The 23,489-nt window shown below is 35.5% G+C and overlaps 1 protein-coding gene across 6 annotated transcripts in view; it reads right to left on the reverse strand.

Annotated features, from left to right (window-relative positions):
• CSMD3 (CUB and Sushi multiple domains 3) overlaps positions 1 to 23,489 on the reverse strand; it is a 621,549-nt gene that overhangs the window by 386,176 nt on the left and 211,884 nt on the right. For all 6 annotated transcript variants that reach the window (XM_027684441.1, XM_027684440.1, XM_027684437.1 and 3 more), the window contains exon 6: positions 10,833 to 10,945. In XM_027684441.1, the coding sequence (XP_027540242.1) occupies positions 10,833 to 10,945 (113 nt within the window). The remainder of the gene's footprint in view (positions 1 to 10,832; positions 10,946 to 23,489) is intronic.

Genomic DNA, 23,489 nt, shown 5'->3' on the forward strand with positions numbered 1-23,489 from the left:
ATGGGGACAAACTTTTTAGCAAGGCATGGAATGATAGGACAAAGGCTAATGGTTTTAATGAAGCAGGGTCAATTTTGACTAGATATAAGGAAAACTTTTTACAATGAGAGTGGTAAAACACTGGAACAGCTCACTCTGAGAGGTGGCAGATGCTCCATTCCTGGAAACATACAATGCCAGGCTAGATGGGGCTCTGAGTAACCTGGTTTAGTTGAAGATGTCGCTGCTCACTGCAGATGGGATGGAGTAGATGACCTTTAAAAGGTCCCTTCCAACTCAAGCTATTCTATGATCCTATGAAATTAAGATAATTTTGCAGTTCTTGCTATGCAAAGAGAGAGACAAAGAAGCCACACAAGCTAAGGTCTTTAAACAATGATAACTCTGTATGACACTATTTTTAACTGCTTATGATGGAATCCACTCTATACAGTCCAAAAAGCACCTTGTTAATCCAAACTTTTATGTTAGGTTTCAGCTATTTCATGTTGGAAAGGAGAATTTTCACAGTTCGAATTCGAGGATACTGGCAAACTCATTTTTGAACATTTCTCCTTGCGCACACCATCTTGTATCTTCTAAGATTTGTCCTCTCTAACTGTTCAATCCAACTAGCACATACTAGATTCCAGACAGGGTATGTATCATACAAGAAGTTTTCTTATCCGGTTGGCCATAATTATTCAACAGATTCCCTACAGGTTCCATCTCCTTATTACTGTCCATCTTGTCAGCTAAATCTTTCCTTCACAATGCCTCACTCTCCGCTCTAATCACTTTACTCGGCTCTCTATCTTTCTCCTACATATTCAGAAAAGTTCATTTTCTGAAAAGGTAAACTAATGTTCATTGATACAGGATTCAGACAAAACATATAAATATATATTGACATCTATAAAACCAAGCAATTCAGTAAATTAAAAATAAACAAACAAAACAATAAACATCAATGCTACAAATACTTTAGTATTCACACTGCTATTCTACATTTGTTCTTGCAATTTTCTAACAGACTTAGAAACAGAGAAGGTTTGACCACCACGGTTCTCAGGAGACTTCTACTAAGTTTTCCTTCAGATATGAACAGTACTGAAATTTCACATAATGAAGATCTAAAGAAATTGCATAACTGAGAATCTCTTTGGTAGTAGTTATTGATTTTGCAGGTTAACAAATTTCATAGAATAATATTCACTAGCATGTAAGGTTTATTGCCTCAGCTGCGTTTAAGCGAAAATACTTAGTTGAACGAAGATGTATATTTTAATAATTTCCAGGTGCCTGTGAATGGAGAAGAAAAGTCAAATTCTTTCAGCTTTCTCATACTGCTACTGATACATTACATGAATAGAGGGGTCAATGTTTTAAAGTATAAAAGTATTCATTGGCTGGAACTAAGGTGGGGAAAGTGTAACTGGAAATTGAAAAAGTAGTTCAGAAAATTTCCTTCCTTACTTGAAGAAGTATTCATTAAAAGATTAATTTTTCATTAAATAGATTTTATTTCTTATTTACTGGGGGATACTTTGCAAAAGGTACTTTTACTTCTGAAACTAGATAATCTTAGACAATTCTGAAGAGCAATACCAAATGTCCTCAACCTTACTTATACTGGGAATGAGTAAAAACCGAAGTATCTTATTTAAGACTAAGAAATAACTTCTGACATAACATGTTGCATGGGTCACTTCCATATTCATATTCAAAAGCAGAATTTTGGATCTATTTTTTCTATTGAAAAAAGAATAACTTTCCTATCTTTAGGTAGGAGGTTATTCAGCATATTATTGTCTTCACATATACGGTGTGGTTAGAGTTTTCACAAATAAAAGAGGAGGAAGAAACATTTAAAGGAGCATAAAAGTTATATTTCACATATTTTGTGCCTCAACACACAGCTAGCCAGTTTATATGATTAAAATCAAAACTAAATAACTACTCCTCCTTTATATCATCAAAGACATGAAAATATGTTTTCTGTCAAAAGTGCAAGTGTTCTCTGTAATTATATAACAAATGATTCTCTCTTCAGGCTGAAGAGATGGAAAGAAGAGATAATTCAGCATAATAATTTATACAGTCTGTTTAGAAAGTACATTGGAAAATTTGAGTGTGAGGCTAGACAAAAAAACCCATACTCAGTTACTTCGTTATCTCTTCATCTGACTGTTGTTTTATCATCAAAATGATTTCTTTCAATATGTCTGTGTCCCCCAATGGTAGAAAACCACCCCCCTCAAAAAGAAAAATTACCTCCTAGAGCTTAAAAATCTTGAAAATTCTAGGTGAGGGAGGAGGGAGGGAAGGAAATGGGAGTAAATTTTCCAGCAGAAAAAATTCCAATACATCAGATGTCAGTGAGTATTAATTCAACATTTAAAATCTGTTTTCTAAAGTTGGATCACTTCAGGTTTGCTTCCTTTAGTGCCCAGTAAACTTTATAATGTTCAAAACTGTTAATAAACTAACTTGAATGGTTTGTCATGTTTGACGATGGTAAAATGATTTTCACTACAGAAAAATATAAATCACATAAAAAAAAAGCCCAAGCATATTATGAGAACATTTGCATGTCAGCAATTTTCAAAGGGGAAACAAGATGTTCCAACAGTTAATTTCAATACCACTAAACATTTTGAATGTAAACAAGTGTTTCATTTCAGGTTCTTCCCTCAGTTGTTTCATCATCTTGACATGAACAGATCATCAGTGCAATACATTACAGTGTTTGGAGGCTATGAAGCATACAGATGTATAGGTTAATGGATCAATGTTTTGACCTTATCAAAATTAAGTATTTTGAAGGTCCTATACACTGTATAGTTTATGTACTATCAATAGAAGTGTTCAATTGCTAGAGAATAGTTAATTTTTCTTGAATTTTAGTGGGTTTCCTTGGATGAAATATTTTTAATATATGTATTAAATATGTATATGCATACATATACACATATGTATTACTATATGTAAACATCTATATATAATTATAAATAGTATATGCAGGACTATATAAAATATATATTATATAAAAATAGTTTTATATATCACTGTATATAATATTTATATATGTATTAATAGGATCACTAAAACCACACTGAGCTTTAAATACCTTTTCCCCTTTCATAAACCAAGACTATTCATATTACCTACAGATTTTATAGTTTCAATATATCCTTTTCCTTGGTTTTTATTGTTGCTTGAAATTATGTTTTTCATTTAAATTTATAAATTACTGAACAGTCAACAAAACTGACCTAAGCAATAAAAATGCTTTCTAAGCATTACCTAAATTGAAATAAATAGTATCTCAGTACCTTTTTGTTGTCTTCTACAAAGGAGATGGAATTATTTACAGTCAGTAGTACCTAGAATATTATCATTTGCTCTTTTGTAAACAAAACCAGAAGTGCGTAGAATAGTAGATGAAACAGAAAGCTATTAAAATGTTTGAATGCACCTAAGATATTAGAGGTCTTTCTTTATGGCAAGTATGAAATTAAGAAGATGCATCTGTTAAATCATTAAAATTGGAAAGGACTCTTTACTGCACCACTTAATGCTTATTTCAGAAGTAAATTACAATCCAACAATTTAAACATTAGCACAGACTGCCATGTTTTAATATTTAACATTAGTACTATCAACTTTTTAAATAAAGCATTATCTTATCTGAAGTAGAAAAAGGTGAGTTAAAACTTTAAAAACAGATCTTTCTGGATGGGTACACAATGGTGTTTTTAACCTGTCAACAATGGTGTTTTTAAAACCTATCATTGGCAGAATTCTAAAAATAAGTTCTTTAAAATGGGGGAGGGTCAAGTAAATGCAGCACTTTTTATCCTCTATGACTTGACTACAGCAAAATCAATGTCATTCTGTGCACCGTTATTGTGTGGGTGTATAGTTGTGAATAAAAGACATCTCAAGGGTGCAAAGGTGAAAAATAATCTGTTTACAAAATATAGCTCAGTATAAGATGAAGTGCAGCTAAAAGACCCATGAGTATGAAAATCCACTCGAAAAATTTACTTATGTGACAACGTATGCAATTTAAGTTCTTTTTATGTCTGGAGGAAAAAAAGAAATCTTCTGAGAAGCTCTGGTTATTTCTTTCAGTCTATGAGAAGATGATTCCTTTTGCCTCCATCCATTGAAAAATCAGGTAGACATCTGGGCTGTTTTGACAATAGAAGTTCAGTGTCTTAAAAGTCACAGATTTACAATTCTGATAACTATCTGTCTAAAAAAAGAAGGAAAAATCTGTCTTCTGTCAAATAAATTATCAATGCAAGCAGCAACTTATTTGCACTGGCCTGAGCAGAAGCAGGCACAGCCCTTGTTCAAGTAGCAGACTTCTACAAATGTGACTCAAGTGATGCAGCATCTTTATTTCTCTCAGGGAATCTCAAGACCATGAGTCTTCTGGTAGTAAAAAAACATTTCAGTAAGTGCGTAGTAGGTGCAAGTTGTGATTAAGATACCTACATCAGTGTGGCTGTAGTTGCACTAGACATACAAGCTATTATAATAAATGGAAATTTAGTCATTGTAGTGCTTTAATTAGTTTTAAAGCATGTACTTAAGGACATAACAGTTGCCTATAAGTGTTTATTCTCCCATCTTCTAGTTTCTGTGCCAGAATGGCATGCTGTCCTGGTTTTTGCTGGGATGGAGTGAATTTTCTTTCTAGTAGCTGTTACAGTGCCATGTTTTGGATTTAGGATGAGAACAACACACTGATGTTTTAATTGTTGCTGAGCAGTGCTTATCCTGAGTCAAAGAGTTTTCAGCTTCTCACGCTGCTCTGCCAATGAGGAGGCTGGGGGTGCACAAGAAGTTGAAAGGGAACACAGCCGGGACAGCTGACCCCAACTGGCCAAAGAAGTATTCCATATCATGTGACATCATACTGAACAATGACACTGAGGGCACTTGGCTGAGGGGTTGCAGCTACTGCTTGGAGACTGGCAGGGCATTGGTCAGCTGGTGGTGAGTCGCTTTGTGCATCACTAGTTTTCTATATTATTTTATCATTATTATTATTTTCTCATCTTTTTTCTGCTGTTAAATTGGCTTTATCTCAATCCATGAGTTTTACCTTTTTTCCAGCTCTCTCCCCTGTCTCACTGGGAGCAAACAGCTGCATAGTGTTTAGGTACACACTAAATCACACCACATGTTCTGTAAATTCAAATTTGCCAACACCATGCAGATGTATCTTTTACTCTAGAGCACCTCTACCCAATGCCAGCTGGGTCAGCTGTATCACTCTGCAACCCTCACTAGCAGGATTAGCAAGGTATGGGGAAGGTTCAGTTACCAATACCTAATTTGACTTGATGCAATTTTCTAACTTCATTACGTATCTCTTTGCGACTCCCTGGTTTGCCTGCCCAAAGAGCCTCTGCACTTCTGCCACTGTCATAAAAATATCTTGGGTACCCTAGGTGATTTCAGTGATATATCAGTGCACATATATTCATGTACAGTGCTGCACAGCTCTCCAACTTTAATGGATATCTTGATACCTATAGGTGTCTAAACATAAAAATCTCACCTATGTTACAACTGCTAAGTTTTATGGCAGTAGTACTGTGTACTGTTTGTTGCAATAGCTTTTGAGATGAGGAATGAATGACAAAATATGTTTAAATTGCTAAATGTTCTGAAAAAAGTGATAAAAGTTTTCTACTTCTGGCAACTCTAGCCATGATGTTCTGAGGCAGCTTAGCTATTGTTCTTTACCTGATTGCCAACTGCTTCAAATTCTTTCTCAAAGTAAAATCAACAAAAAAAAATTAAGAGAAGTCCAACTTCCTAAATAATTTCTGAATGAAAATATATTTCTATTCCTATACAAAATAACTAAAAGAGAAAGAAAATAACAACAGAAAATCAAGCAGAGCAAGAGGAAACTTTTCAACATTTTTTCTCCATATTGTAGCATCCCACATTCAAAGCTCTTGCATTTATCCAACCTCAGCTCTATATAGTTGGCTGTCAAGTAACCATTTGCACACCTTTAAACATGAGCATGATAATTAAATTTTATTTTATTTTGAAAAGCTGATGGATATATTTCAGCTCTTCATCTGTATTTTCCTATAAGCAAAAATTCTTAATGGCAGGCAAATGCAGTTGTGCACTCTATTTACATTTTTTACATATTTTATACTATTTTGTTCATAGTGGAGGCATTAGTTTTCATATGGCTTAAACAGAAGCAAATGAACAGGAGAAGGAAGCAAAATCAGTTTAGAAATGGATTTCACAAGTGAAATAAAAAGCAAGTGTAGGGCTACTATTGAAACCTTCCAGAGCTTTAAAGGAGGAGGAAGGTAGAGAGTGAGAGGAAAAGGATGTGGGATCTAAAAAGATAGCAAAGTTATAGATGTTTAAAGTGATGTTTAAAGTAATATTTAACTATCAGAAATTGAAGTTGCTTTGTTTTTGTTTTTTTTCTGAAAGCCCTTTCAGAGTCTGAGTATGCATGATATAAAGAAGGTTGAAGTTTGCGTATGCCAGTCTGTAAGAGCAGATGCTGTGAGGCTAACTTAATCCCTTCTGTCCACTTAGATAATATTAAGGATTCATACATAAGAGATGGAGTGCAAAAAGTAGCCAACAGAAAGCAGCGACCCAAAGGACCTGCAAATGGATGGAGCAAAAAAGCTCAACTAATTTTAGAAACGGCAAAAGAGGATTACCACTGCCAAGAAACATTGAAGTAGCTGCTTCAGGAGGATCCAAAGAAGCTTTTGTTCTACTTCAGCCAACAGTTTCTGATTCAAAGGGAGTTTTAACAAAGGAACAAGAAGAGAAAAGATCAAGACAAAGAACCCTCAGTGAATAGAAAGATGTGCTGAAACACAGATGACCAGACAAGCAAGAATAAATGTGTCTTGGTTATGACACCACAACCTGGGTAGGGAAATATTTTGATTCTCTTCTAATTGACACATATCGCTTTGATTATTGTTTACCAATGTCTTTTAAATATTGTATAAATCATTATCTTCCATGAATATAAAATTTCTATTAAAAGAAAGTAATACCCATAACTTTCATTACTATATACTTATATGAAGCTGAGTGTTTCCCACAGTTTCATGTATCTCAGTAGATTTCATTTGTTCTGTTTAAATCAATTTAAAAATTTTCAAAGACCTGAACGGGTCTTTGCCCATTTGCAAGGTCTTAAGCAGAAAATTAGGAAAATATGGTAATTAGTTACACTAAAAGGGTTTTTACAAAAAATTACAAAAAATTACTAGGTTTTCTGTTGTGAGTTTGTGTTTTTTTTCATAGGCAACTATTTTTTGACTTTGCATTACATCACTTTTAGTCTTCTTTTCTAATGTCTAGGCTACAGTAGCTTCATATATTACACTGAAATTTGGCCATGTGAGGCTGCCTTATGAAAAAGAATCTTAAAAAACCAGCTTTCATACACTTAAGAGAACAGAAGGGAATAAGACTGTAATTAGTATAAATGCCAGGGGTTTGGAAGCAGGGGGTTGAAGGGGCTGCACATGTGCCTTCTGCCCTCAGGTAGCATGGAACTGTCCCATGCTTATCACGGCTGGCCACATCTGGCTCCACAATGGACCCACCACAGGACACAACTGAGTCCACCAGTAGAATTTGTGGCATCTCTGTGAAGATGTATTTAAGATAAGGCAACAAACACTGAAGAAAAGGAACAAGGTCAGAGCATGAGTGCTCCATTACAGAGTTAGTAAAGCCCTCTACAGACTGAGCCCATGGATAACCCACACTGGAGCAGGTTCTTTCCCTAAGAGGCTGTGGCCCATGGTCAGTGTACATCAAAGCAGAAGAAATGAGTAAGAGGGAAGAAATGGAAAAAGAAAGGAGTAAGAAATGAGGAGTAGCAGAAATTAACTCTTACACCTTGACCTGAGCCTCCTGCACTGCCCACCATCAAAGAGACAAAGTGTAGTCTGTGGTGGAGTAGATAGAAGCAGGGGAAGAAGTGCCTGGAATGAAGTTAAGCCTACAAAAGAGGAGAGGCAGGGTGTTTTTTGTATTTGTTTTCCTATTTGTTTTTGTTTTCCAAAACCCTAGTCAGTCATTAAATGTTTTATAATATGACTGTTTTACCCAGGAGAGTAGTTGATGACTGATTTTCCACATCTTCCTTTCAAACATGAATTTTTTTTTACTCTTGTTCTTATTTTCTGTCCTCTTCTACTGTGGGGGTGGAGTGAGTGAGTGAGTGGCAGTGGGAGGGCTTCACTGTTACTCAGGATTAAACCATGACCCAAATATGCTAGCACAAAATGTGTACTTGTGCAAACAAAATCAACAAGCCAAGGGAGTAATTAGGTGAAAAGGGTATGAAATGCCATGGAGCTACAGAATAAAATTATGCACTGTTCTGAAGTTCAGAATTTGGCTTTTGGCCCCTTCAAAATGTTTTTTTTAATTAAAAAAAATTAAACTAAAGGAAACAGTAAGAAATTAGTAATTCTGGTTACAATGGTACTATGTAGGAAATATTAAGTTTCAAGGAGGGAACTCAGAAGTTACAGTTATTACTGTGTAATACAGTGACAACACAGGCTATTGAAAGGATTAACTAACGCCCTCTCAAAAGTGATGCAGAAATAAACTCTTGAAAAGAAAAAGAGGCACCTGTACTACGTGGCTTTTCGCGAATCTCTTTTGGATTTTTATCAGGGATTTGGTTTTCTGAAAACTCATGCCAGCGCAGCAGTGAAGTTAATGTTCAAAAATGGTCTTTACAAGAAGGTTAAAGTTGTCTCTAACTGAAAAAAGATAAGGTTTCATTTCTTAACAAACTGAAATACTTTGTGCTATATATTTTTGTTTGTTTTCTAAATGTATTAAAGATTTGTAATATATCCCATCCTTAGAAGTGTTCATGGCAGGATTTGAGCAACTTGGTCTAGTGAGAGGTTCCCTGCCCATGGCAGAGGTCTTGGAACTAGATGATCTTTAAGGTCCCTTCCAACCCAAACCATTTTATGATTCTATGATATTTATTTAATTTCCTCACAGTCTCTCCTTTAGTCTACCATTGACCCAGAAACTACTCATGCCTATTACCTGACCATGCATTTTTACATTTTTACTATTAAGGCTATTTTTTATTGATCATACAGCCTTGAGTATGCACACTTAATGCCTTAACATGCTGAATATTTTTTCCTGGTTATGTTTTTTTTTGAGAGTTGCAAAAGACATTCCTTTAATTTTACATATGATGGGCTACTGAATCATTTGACGACTTAGTAACATACATTCAGCAATATAACATTAAAAATTCAATGAGCAAACCAAAACAATAGTAAAAACCCCGTTATGTAATCACTACATTCGTAGGTAGTAAAAAGAAATAGAAGACACACAGCATATTCAAATCTCCTACACCTACCAACTCACAGGTTTTATGTGTCTTGCATAAAACACATTTTTGAAAGTCTGTTCTCTTTTATTACATATTACCTCACATCTTCAGCAGGAATGCATGTATGTGTGCCATCTGAGACATAGTTTGTTCTTTTTTTCTCACTAGTTCGAAATGAACAGCTCAACAATCCAAACTACTTCACTCAAACACCAAAATAGTTATCACGTGATTTCTCAATTGTGGGGTAGATTTAATAAAGTAAGTTCCTACTGTTTATTTTTTAACAGTCTTGTAAAATAGAAATTTCTTAGTAAAGAGTGTGATTTATTATATTTGATATGAAAGATATCATACAAAAAACAAGTCAGTGCTTTTCATAAACAGTTATAGCAGCTCTGGAGCTACAGTAAGAAAGCTTCTTTCATGTAAACTCACTGAGAATGCACATTCCAGAAGATCTATGAATCAGGAAGTCCAAATAGAGATATACAATATTTGTTGAAAACAGTAATCAAATATTTTCTGTTCTTGCAAAAAATAGGCTATTTGAGGCAATGACACGGAGTTGTAAAATTTACTATTATCAAAGATCAATTTTATGAAAAAAATAGCCATAGGCTTTTGTTAATTGCAATTTTTACATTAGTTGACTAATTTTATCAGATTCTGCACTGCACTTTATGTAGCTAAACTCTTCCTATGCTAAATTTTCTATAAGAAATAAACAAAATTCTTGAAGTAAATCCTGATAAGAATGCCATGATTTTTTTTTCATCAGATAAATGGAAAAAACACAAAAAAGGTTGCTGTCCCCTGAAGGTCCACTGCTACACTGTGGATATTGAAAAATATTATTTACAGTATTCCCATACACTAATGAAGTTCAGTTTTCATTAGCACTTCATCAATAGAATGATCTTGTTCCAAATGGTGATATCCTCAAATTAATGCTTCAGATGATTTCACTCTTACTCCAAATACTCCTTGTTCATAAAAACAGTGGGTAGAATCTTACAGGTTAATTAAACTTTTAACAGCTCAAAGCATGCAGAAATAGGTAGTAAGAGATAATAGTGACTAAATGCTACATTAGTAAATAGAAACTTACTTTTTTACAAACATAATTTATACAACTATAAAGTCAATTACATAATTTAATTATAAAACTATGATTTCTGTACCTGTTACACAGTATTTTTCAGAATATGAGGACCTTTTAAAAGCTAAGTACTGCCACAGGCTAAAGTAAAGCAGATATCTCCTGATAATAAAATACCCATACTCTAACATACTGTAATTTGATATAGCAGGTTGTAAAGCAAAGTATACTTTTATGACAATGTTTTGTAAGGGGCACTTCCCATTTCCTCTAAAACTTCAGGCACTATTTATCCTAACAAAATCAGCCACAACAAAAAATGTATTTCTTTAAATGTACCTTGGTAGTGAGCACTAAATCCACGGTATCGGTGATTGCTGTCTGTTACAAAATGTAGTCTGAGCCAGTTTTTGTTGCTGATAACTGGAGGAGGTATATTCAATCCAGACAGCCTGAATCAAAACAAACAAATAAAGATTATTATTATTAAAAGATTTAAAAATTATCAGGAAAACCTTTATATTCAAAATAGTATTCACTGACATGCCCCCTGTGGGACTTTTTATTTATCAGTTGGTAGGGTTTTAACAAGCATGAATAGTCAAAGTTGTCCACTTTGCATGACCAAATGATGGGATACAAATCAGTGCTAATCCAAAACCAACACAATCATGTTATTGGTCAGACACAGCACTGTCAAGATGCAACTACAATGGCACTCAGGCTAGAAAGAATTTGTGTCTATCCACCCACTAACAGGTGTAGGGGGTTTCTGTGACTGGGTTTTGGTAGCAGGGGGGGCTACAGGGTTGGCTTCTGTTAGAAGCTGCTAGAAGCTTCCCCCGTTCCATGGAGCCAATGCCAGTCAGCTCCAGAATGGGCTTCCTGCCACTGGCCAAGGCCAAGCCAATTAGGAGTAACAGTGATGCCTCTGGGATAACATATTTAAGAACAGAAGGTTGTTGCGCAGAAAGAATTCCAGCCTGCGAAGAACAGAGTGAGAACACGGGAACAACAATGTAGACACCGAGGTCAGTGCAGAAAGAGGTGGAGGAGGATCTCCTGGCACCGGAGCTGTGGTCCCTGCAGCCCGTGGTGCAGAGAATGGTGGAGCAGCTGTGCCCCTGCAGCCCACGGAGGAGCATCGGGGTGCAGAGACCCACCTGCAGCCCACAGAGGAGCCCATGATGGAGCAGGTGGATATCCGAAGGAGGCTCTGACCCCGTGGGAGGCCCAAGATGGAGGAGGGTCCTGCTGGAGACCTGCAGCCCATGGAGAGGGAAGCCCACACTGGAGCAGGTTTTTCACGGCTAGGACTTGTGGCCTCTATGGGGGACCCACACCAGTACAGCTCATTGATGAAGGACTGACCCCATGGAGGAGTGACCCCCAGGACAGCATTTGGGAAGAACTGTTGCCCATGGGACAGACTCACACTGGAGAGGTCCCTCAAGGACTTTCTCCTGTGAGAGGGACCCCACGGGAGCAGGGGAAGGACTCCTCTCTCTGAGCAGCGGCAGAAACAACAACTGCCATAACCCTCATTCCCTGTCTCCCTGCACCATGGGGGGGGAGGAGGTTGAATTTTGAAGGAAGGAGGGGTGGGAGGAAGGTGTTTTTAAGATTATTTTACTTCTCACTCTTGCTCTGATCCTGTTTGTAATAAATTCAATTAATATCCCCACTTTAAGTCTGTTTTGCCCGTGATGGTGATCAGTAAATCTCTCCCAGCTCTTATCTCAACTCATGAATCCTTCACTTTTTTTTCTCTTCTCTGTCCAGGGGTAGAGGGGAGTGAGAGTGCAGCTTTAGTGGGTACCTGGCATCCAGCCAGGGTCAATCCATTACACGGGCTAGGCAGAACCTTGCTCTAGGCACCAGGGAAAGGATTGTGCCCTGTGACTTTCACATTCAAGATATGGAAGAAGAGAGTTTAGGTTATGCAGACCACTCTCTGAAAATACAAAACAGACACCTATTTTTCAAGAGTAAGTAATTTTCTACATTCAGAGTATAAAGAAAAAAGAAATATTCTATCACTTAAGTGACTTTGAAATCAGTTATTAAAAGTACAAGAGAAGGGAATTGTGCTGGATTGAACCCAGATAGCAGCCAAGCACCACACAGCTGCTCACTCCCTCCCTTCCCTGCCCCCAACAGCGTAAAGGGGAGAGAACAGACAGAGATAAAGCAAGAAAACATCTGGGCCAAAATAAAGATTCTTCAAAAGACAGTTTAATAGGTAAAGAGGTGAGAAAAAAGCAAAAAAACTCCAAGTGATGCAAAGGCAATAATTCACCATATTCCACAAATAGATAATCAAACCAGTTTCGAAGCAATGACTACTTGTCTCTCAGCCCTTCTCCTCATCTTTTATTGATGACCAGGAAGTTACATGGTATGAAATATCCTTTTGGTCAATTTGTGTCAGTTGTTTAGGTTTTGACCCTTCCCAGTATCTTGCCTATGCCTGGTCTACTCACTATGGTGACAGAGAAGGGGGAAAAGAAAGCCTTGATGTTGTGCAAACCCAGCTCAGCAGTAGCCAAAACTTTGTTGTGGTATCAACTCTGCTTTAGTCACAAATCCAAAATATAGCACCACATAGGCTTCTACAAAGAACATTAACTCTGAGTCACTAGACTCAGTATACAAAATTACCTGGCTTTTTTCTGGGGTTTGTTTTTGTTTTGGTTTTGGTTTTTTTTATTTTTAACATCAGGATATTGCTCCAATTACTGTAGTCTTTCATCTTGACTTGTTCATTAGGAATATTTGTATTTAAGTTCTTGTTGGTTTGGTTGGTTGGGTTTTTTTGTTGTGTATTTTTTTCTTTAAATTTTATTTTTAGATGAGATATCATGTTAGAAAGAAGGTGAATAAGCTATACATAAAAAATTCTTCCACCAAGCCAGTAACCCCAGATATATTTCTCACCAAAGTCAGTAAGATAAATCACAAGATTATTTATGTCCTTCCATTTATTTCTACACAAAGCTTTTCCTGTAGTTAGAATAAAATACTAGCCAACAAGTATACCATTTTATGTTCAGACATAGAGGATTCCTCTTCTATTTTGTGATAAACTGTATTCATAACAAAGCAACTAATTTTGAAGTGTTTTTTTAAGTGGAAAACCCCCCCCCAAACCTTCCTTAAATAAATAACTAATAAGCCTATGTAGGTATTATTTTGTGGGGAAGACTTTTGAAAGAATAACTGTTTGGAGGTAGCATTCTTTCAATCTTTTCCCAACCACTCTATCTGAAAACAGAATATGTTTAAGAACACTTTCCAAATTTTTGAAACTCTTCTAGCACCCTCTTTCCCTCAGGCACTAATATAAATGACAAAATGCTTGACTGTTACCACGGGTTATTAAAACTCCTTCAAATACTTGCAAAAAAATTTATTTTATACTATGGAGACACATTAACTCATCTAATTCATTTCAGTTGGAGAGCACAGAGAATCTAAGTTCTTTAACCTTGTGAAATTGACTCCAAATCCTAGATCCTAGAAACAAAAACAGGACTATGAGATTACAGAAGGATGTGATAAATGGATTAGGTAATATTGTATTAGTATTAGTATTAGTTCTTATATTAGTACCTCTTTTTTGCTGTACCCCCTCACCTCGGCCTCACAGAATTGCCACACATTTCTGATGGGCCTGTAAAAACACCACTCCAAGGAACAACGGTTTCATATTAGTTGGTATTTGGGGTTTAAAAATCTAGATAGTCTGTGTAGTTCTCTGACAGGCTCAAGTCATTAATACTATCCCTAATACAAAATATGCAAAAATCAATCAGAAATGCTACTTATGGTCTCTCTTGATTTATTTATTTATTTTTAAAATATATATTGCAAATTAAGAAGTTACAGCACTTATACGGGAAACTGAACATATCAGTTTAATCCTTGTTTCAGACAAAGGGGATCCAAAAATGTCATTTAGTTCATCACCTTTGATACAAGGTGACATGTATAGAGACGCAGTTTTAATACAAATATGTATATTCATTTATGTGCTCTATCTACCATTCATATTACTAAAGTGCCATTCTAAGAAAGGATTAATGTGTTCATCAAGCCAGCAGAAAAATGAAAAGTGTTCTGGTCTGCAAAGGTTAGAGTGTAGGCAGAAGACACAGAAAGGAAACCTCAGCTCTCCAACTCTCTTCCGAGGTTGGACTGAGTGATCTTTGAGGTCTTTTTCAATCTTGATGATTCTATGATTCTACCCCTTTCTTATCTGTACTAAAAAGGGAAATACTTGTTTTTATATCAACGAATACTTTATTTAACATTTTATGATCAAATAATTCTAATATTAAATTTGTATTTGTGATATTAAATTGTTACAGTCAGTAAGATTGATAGAAATATTCATTCTGATGAAATCCATTTTTCCAGCTGCCAGTACTTTGCTGTGTGGCTTCCAGGATCACTCTGGGCCCCCAGACTGCCTGGTTATTCAGCTGCTGAACTCAGTGGACCTTTCAATTCTCTTTTTCTGATTTGCCTCCCAGTCAGTATAAAAACTTTTTCTACCAAACCATCAGAAACTTCATAAAATTATATGCAATACTAATATCCAGAATTTAACGACAAAACAAAACAAAAAAAACCCCAAACCAATTAATTTCCTTTTCTGATTAGCTTTACTACATGATGCATGGTTCCAGCTAGATATTAAATTACATTTGCACATTGCTCTGTAGCAACTAAAGTCAGAACTGCACGATAACATATATTCAACATTAAGAGGCAGAAGCCTAAACTTATTGATTAGAAAACATCAAATATTCCTGAATTTTCACTCTGAATTTTTTCATGAAATGCACTTTTCTACCAGCCATAAAGTGACTTTAGTTGCTACAAATTTCTTGTTACAAATGTAAGAAGTATACTTTAGTTTGATGCTTGTTTTTTGGAAGGTAGAAGTTTAATTAGGTGTCCTTTTTGGTACAACTATTTCTCTGTATAATAATATTACCTAATGATGCAAGAGAAAATAGCTCTTTTATTTAAATTCTCACCCTCCAACTAATTGTTGGGTGATATGGAGGCAACAACCTGTCACTGGTAACATATTTTAAAAAAAGCTTGTTACTGGAAGAGGTCTTACTGAACAATTAGAACAAAAATAAGGCTGTAAAGCACAGTTCCTAACACCTATTATGACTCATATATATTCTACCTATAATGAGGTTTATCTTTAAAAATCACAAAAACATGTGAAAATAAATTTTAAGTAAGTGTGTTGTCCAAGGCATGAGAAAATGTTGCACTAGGTATTTTAATATGAGCATGGTAAAAGACTAATTTTGTTTCTAAAATAGCTAATATACAGTTAAATGTACCTAACAAATCAATTATTTATTAATACATCTATCATTGACAGCTCTAAGTTATATTTGAGGTGATTCTAAGTAAGCACATGCTGAGTTCTAAGTAAATTCACAGTTCCTAAAATTGGATTTTTACAGTTCATGATTTCTGTCGGATAGTTCCCAGAAAGTAGATTTGCATACTGACAAAATTTATTCTGTTTATACAACCGCCCCTTTTTTCATGTCAATTTATCTTCTCAGCAAATTATAAAGCTGGTCACCATTACCATAATGCATTGGCAGCCCAACCTACTTCTGTGCCAGCTACTATTCCACGCATAGCTATGCTGCATTTACAGTATTTTCCTAAAATTCAAAGTAAAACACCATATCTTCCATAAAGGAAATGCAGCTGTTTCATCTTCTTTTATAATTCAAAAGCTCCCTCTCAAGCTGCACTGAATCCTGCATAGCAAATTTCAGTCAACAGAGAGCAAGATTCCCTTCTGCAACTGTCTTTCATAAACTCTTAAATATGTTAATGGAGAATCTTGTTTTAAACCAGAGATTTAAAGTATCTCACCACTGTGTATAGTCAACAGCATTTACTGTTATTTACTTAAAAAGCATTGGAAAACAGAAGTGCTTACTGAAATAATCCACCTTTGTTGCTAATCAAGGGATTAGTAGAAGTGAAAGACTGTGCATGTAGATGTGTCAGTAAAGTTCCAATCTATGTATTTTATTCACTTGTGGGTAAATCACAGTTTACAGGAGAAATAAGACACTAACACTTCTGAGAATCAAAATTTCATTCTTCTTGCACTTCATTACAAGAGCATGGCTCCATCCCACTCCTTTATGCACTAATTAGCTAATAATTAAAAAAAAAAAAATCACTCTGCCTTAGGCTAACCATCCAGTGAAGTCAATTAGTATTTTATTTCCCCTCAAAATTCTAACAAATAACTCCCACCTTATGTTGCAAAGTGGGTTTTTTGTTTTTTTTTAATAGCATAGTGCACATCCTCCATTTTTCCAGAGGAGGAATATATATATATATATATACAGTTACTTGGACATTTGAAATGTACACTGTCAGCTAGCTATAATCATCAGAAGAGGTTCAAAAATTCCTGTCTTGTTCATGTACCAAGGTAGCTTTAATTACTAAAAATCATCCAAAACTACAGTTCTTACAAACAAATTGTCATTGATTGTCACAATTGTCAATACACTGTTATTATCAAATAACAAGCACACAAGCCCTGCTAATAAAAGCCTTAATTTAGGCATTCAATGTGCCCAAAATATTCCTAACAGAAAAAAAAGTTTTGGGTTTGTTTTAAAATATACAGCAAAGTTTTTCATACAAAACTTTTTATTAAGCATATGATTCCTACATTTCCTTATGTGCCAGGGGATTCACAGAAATGGAACTAATCAAAAAAAGAATTTGAGGTTGATACCACATCTATAACCAGTGCTGAAACATATTCTAATACTACCAAAGCTTTAGACTAACACAGACTTTCATCTTAGCATGACTGGGTGCACTCATAGATCTCATCACTCATATACATGCACTAGAAAAACCTAAGTGCTTGTTTTGATGCAAAGGAGCTGTGCGGATTCTTTTTCATTGATACTATTTGTCTGTTGAAATAAAACTACTATATAAAAAGCTTTGATTAGAAAAGGGCAAAGCATCACATATTTTGATAAGGCCTATTGAGCACTGTCCATGTACATGTACATGCTAGTGGGGCTTAATACTTACACAGTATAATATACTAGAAAAGACAGCAGCCACCTGCCCCTTGAAAGGAGAGGAACTATATACCCAACAGAACAGCATCTGATCAATGACCTGTCTGGTTTGGTTAAATTTTGCTTAAATTAGTCAGTACTTGTATTAAACAGAAATTTGAAGTATCAACCACTCACAGCTTACTGTGTTTCCTATACTTGTATACAACATATACTCATTAAAAAAAATTTCTAACATCTTTTTCTTTGTTCCACATGACTGTCTTGATCCCACAAAATAACTCTTGCAGCAAGCTTCATAATAAACATCTTTGGGAAAAGGATCCACCCCACAATGCTGGGCACAAGATTAAAACTCAGATCTCTTATTTAATAAATACAGATCTGTTTAGAAACATCCAGTTGCACACTAGAGAAGCAAAGCTGAAAACAACTGAATATTTAACACATTGCTTGATTTGAAAGATCCTGAAGGATTCAATGATTAAGTCAACATATCTCTCCTGTTCCATCAACCCACTTTGTATGATATTTACATTGAATTTCAGACACTAACCTAAACATCAATACGCTGATAAAGCACTAAAAATGTAAGGGTTTTTTTTTATGGCGAGGCCTATCAATATTTTTTATGTTTTCAATTCCAGTGATTATATTAATGGGTCTTAATGGCAGTAATTATAGATGTGACTGTCTGTTGCATGACAATTTTGGGTACTGGCCTTTTTTTTTCCTGGAAATGTTCTATCCAAATTATATTAAATCATTTCAGAGCAAGGACACTGTGACACATATTGTCAAAAAGCAAGAAAAACCCCAACCTCTTCTATCTTTTACAAAATGTATTGCTGTCTAAACTGAGAACTCAAGATTTGAATTCTGTTGAAGATATGAAATAAATGTTAAATCCTAATAGGCATTTTCAGTTATCTTTGGGTAACAGCATAGGTCAACAAGATGGATTATTGCCTGTAAATTTTGCTTCTGTGAAAGTATTTCTAATATAGATATTCAAGTAATATAAAAGTATTTTAAGAGCTGTGAATTTCCTAGAATTTTAATTGCAGCTTACACTTATACAGCATTAACATATCTAACATTGGTATATCTGTATTACAGAAAAAGACTTAATGAGACGTCTCTGTGACAGAAGCTATAGAACTTTTATTTAAGTTGAAGTTTTCATTTAATTGTATGTGTGACACCAAAGCTGCAGATGGTTATCAGGGCTGCTCTTGTGTGTGCATCCAGTACACTGGAGCAATTAATTCTCTAGATGATTAAGGAATTGACCATCTAGTGAAATAACAGACTGTCTTCAGAAAAGAGACTAAAAGTAATTACAGTATCAAAATAAGTAAAGTTTCCCAGTTGAGTCTTCAAATGACGAAAACAAGAAATGACACAGTAAGATTAACTTGGAAACACAAAAAGCATATGAATAAAGAAAACAAAACAGGAAGGAATTGAGCTAATCTTCTGCAATGACATAGTTCAATGTCCAGTCATAAGGAATGACAGAACACATTCTTCCAAGGAGAACGTAAACAGTACTAATTCAGTCTTGAAAGAAGAAAGAAGGCAAAGTTTTCTCTCCCTAAAACTAGCTCTTTCTCAAAGGTAAATATGGAGTAGAAAAGTAAAGGAAAAATGTTCAAAAGAAAAGAATCTAAAATATAATGCTCTACTAGCAGTTTGAGGGTAATATATAGCCTAAGTTAGTAAAAGACCTAATTCCTATTGTTAGTTCCTGTGATATTATCTATAGCGGGATGGAGCATTCTGTGTTTCTGAGAATCAGGACATTCACAAGGTTGAAGATAGATGTAGCCTTGATTGTTTTTTCCATATCTCAGAACCACAGCCAAATGAATGACAAAAAGCTGTTTTTTTTATTTTTAGAACAGTAAATTGCCATTATTCAAATTTAGCCTCATGAGCTATTTGGAACTAAACAAGAGGTTTAAGTAGAAACTCCACTGCAATCACTTATTTCTGATTTGTAAAACAAACAAATGAAAACTTAAATAAGCCAATGTTTGGGAAGTAGAGGAAAAAAAGTTCTGCATTATGTAACCTTAAAAAAACCACTGTTCTGTAAATTATTTTAACAGTCTATTGATTAATTTTAGAGTTATTTATCTAGAGGGATAAAAATAATTCACCCTATGACTTTTTGTCAAATACATTACAATGTCTGACAGATTAAAAAAAAAGTCTTTGTTTTAAAAACGTCAGTGTTGAAATATATGAAAGCCTTGTCATGCCTTTGCAATGTTGCAAATAGTTCAATTTTGGAGTAAAGTTACTGTCATATAAAGCAAGTCTATGAGAAACCTCTGTATGATTATTAAGGACAGAATAAAGGTCCAGCTGATGATTAATGAAAGTTTGTAGTACCATGGATATGAAATTTTGAAAAGTGCCAAGATTAAGAAATACTTTCTAACTTCAAAAGTAGATTGCAGCTTATAAAGTCAGTTGTTCATATGTCCAAGATTTTCCAGTTAAGCTCTTGACTTGGTAGAATAATAAAGTATGATGAAAAGTAAAAGGAACCTTCCAAACACACATACTGTGAATTGTTAGCCTATGATACAAGTAATCTGGTCTTTGTGACAAAAGTAAATAACACTGATAGACAGTGTTGCTGTCATGATTCCCTGTAGGACCAGCATAAGCTGCTGATTTTCATATAGATGTCAGGGTTTTATGAAAGGAGTCATTTTTCATAAATATGATGCAAATACTTCATATGCGAAGTGACCTTGCACTTATCACTCAAACTCCCTGAGCAGATCATAGAAACAATATAAACACATACCAACTACAGTTGGGCTGCACATGATGGTTAATGCATGAGTCTTTTTACCACACAAGCTGTGGCAACCTGAGCAGTTCCTTGGTGCAACTGATGAGATCAATCTGGTCAGGGTAATCAAGAAGAAGCAGGGGCGGCTGAGTTTGAGCACACCACTGAGAAGATACAGGCTCAGCTACTGCAGGCTGTGCAGGGGAGGCATCCCCCAAAGGCACTCATCCTGGTGGCCTAGAGGCTAGGATATTGTGGACACCAAGAGCTGTCCCAGGATTTTTTTTCCTGCACACACTAAAACAAATCTGTCTCTTTCAAGAATCCCAAGGCTGAGAACCCTGGACAGGTATAAAGATGAATGTGATTATCTGAGTGTTTTCCCTCGAATTTTGCACATTTCTTCCCTCTACTTTTACTGTTACTCTAAATAAAACTAGATTGAATACAACTTGTATGTGACCAATTTCTTCTTTGGGCAATAGTCAAATTGAATAACTGGGACCATTATCTGTGAGAGGCTTATATAGTTTACCTCTCTTAAAATGTCACCATAATCCTACTATTTCAGAACCAGCTGTTCTCTTTTCAATTCTATATAACAAATTGTTATACTTACAAATACTGCCTGAAAGGGGGAAGGAAGCTTGTTCTTGAGCCTTTCTGGTAAGTGTAAATAAATGAACCAAACAAAAACCCACAAAAACATCGATTGTACTCCAATGTGATGGTCAATAGATCATATATGCAATACTAATGTATCGCTTGTTACACACAAAATCGTGTTGGGATAGAAGAGAATAGTCCCATATATGGTGTCAAAACTTATTATTACTCCAATTAATGCTATAACAGATGAACAGTCTAAATATTGAAAGTCTCATTAACGCTACCTGTAACTTCTTTAATTAAAGAAATGTTTCTAACATCTATCCCTTTTCTCCAGTGTTATGCTTAAAAATTCAGAGTTCCTTTGTGTTCTGAGATCTTTGTTCTTTTCCAAATAAAAAAAGTTTATTGTGAGTCATTCTGTCCTTACTATGCTCTTTTGAGACCTCACCTGGAGTACTGCAACCAGTTCTGGCATGCCTAGCACAAGAAGGACATAGACCCATTGGAGCAAGCACAGAGGAGGGTCACTAGGATGATTAGAGGGAAGAAGCACCTGTCCTATGAGCAAAGGCTGAGAGAATTGGGATTGTTCAGCACGGAGCAGGGAAGACTCCAGGGTGACTTAACTGTGGTCTTGCAGTTCCTGAAGGGAGCCTACAAAAAAGGTTGAAAAGGACTTTTACAGGGGCATGCAGTGATAGGACAAGAAGAGTGGCTTTAAACTAAAAGAGAATGGGTATAGATTGGATATTGGAAAGACATTACTTACTGTGAGGATGGTGAGGAACAGCACCATGTTGCCCAGAGAAATTGTAGATGCCCCATCCCTGGGAGTGTTCAAGGCCAGGCTGGATGAGGTGCTGAGTAATCTGGTCTAGTGGAAGGTGCCCCTGCTCACCGCAGAAGGCTTGGAACTAGATCATCTTTAAGATCCCTTTTAACCCAAACCATTCTAAGATTCTATGATCAGTATCCTGAAATAATTGTGGGAAACTCTCCTTCCTCAATCTTGAATAATCTTTGGGTAATTTTATTGTTTCCTAAACAGAACCTTCTGTTTTCCTCAGTGGTTCCCAGCCATCTCTGACCCATTTAATACAGAGGGCCAATATGTGTTACACAGGAACTGCCTGGGGTCATCAAACCTTGTGTATACATGATAGTCACATAGTCTTGGCTATTTGACCAGTAGACAATTGTCAGAACTCAAAGACAAGCCAAAAACAGCCCAGGCCACAACACCTAAGAGTCAATCCAGCTGTCAGATTAATAAAAGGCCTGCGGCCGCTTCCCAATAATAAGGCAAAAGGCATAATTACTGAGTTGTCAGTTGCTCTCAGTATGATCAGATTCACACTAAAGAAACTTGGAGGCATTGGAAATAGGAAGCAAAGACTACTTCTTCATGAAGCTAACTCTCATTTAACTTCTCTCCCTAATCCTTAGTACTTCATGTAACTACAGTAGTTAAAATGAAAATCTCATACAGGCATGCAGTATTCAAACCGGTAAAAGACTCTAATTATATTTTCTGCAGAGCATGAAGGGAAACTGGCATGCAACTCTGGATGGAGATAAAGTTTAAAATATAAGTTAAATTACTCCCACTCTGCAGCAAAATCAAGAACCCCATGGGTCTTATTAGAAAGAGTACTTTTAGAATCTAGTTTTTCTGAGTATCTGCCACTCTAGTCACTCATAGTTAGATATTACATCAAAATGCAAATATATCTTAAAAAAGTTGTTCCTTAACGTTAGAATAAAAATTCAAAATGCTGTCATGTTAGGTCTGAGTCAGTTTTATTATTTCGTCTTTTTAGGTGTGATAATAAGACAAAAGACCTGAAATGCCTTTAAAGAACAACTCATCAATACAAAGTAAGAGGATAAACATTAAAAAGCTTGAATCAAACTACAGGTGATCTTTTTCTAAATCTTCATCTCTTCCTATTTCCTATTTTCTCCCTTTGAAAACGTATCAAGGTAGATTCTAAAATCTGTCAGAAAAACCACCTCTTATTGCACAATTTAAATATAATTGTTGTCAAGGAATCCATGCAGATTTCTCACAGAACCATTCACCTTAGTTTCCACCTTACTGTTTTTGTAAATTAATCTTTTGCTCAGCTACATATTGTGCAAGAACTTTCTTTTGTATCTTAAACATCTGGGCTCCTTCTAATTCTACCGAATTTATCACATAAGACATTTACATTTTAAAATTGATTACATTTATCTGTAGTGACTTTTCCTCCTTCTGCAATATATCTATAAGCAAATAAATTTCTTACTCAATTCTCTCGAACTTCTGTTTCAAAGTGCTTGACAAATATTGAGAAACTGTACCATTCTTTATTTAATAATAACAATAATTAAAAAAAATCCAACTCATAAAAAGACAACATATTGTTGACCACCACAAAAACCTAAGACAAAATCCGAACCTGCCTGGGCTGTAAGGGC

Source organism: Neopelma chrysocephalum, unplaced genomic scaffold, assembly GCF_003984885.1.
Source record: "Neopelma chrysocephalum unplaced genomic scaffold, ASM398488v2 Primary Assembly neopelma1_66, whole genome shotgun sequence".
Classification (NCBI taxonomy): Eukaryota; Metazoa; Chordata; class Aves; order Passeriformes; family Pipridae; genus Neopelma; species Neopelma chrysocephalum.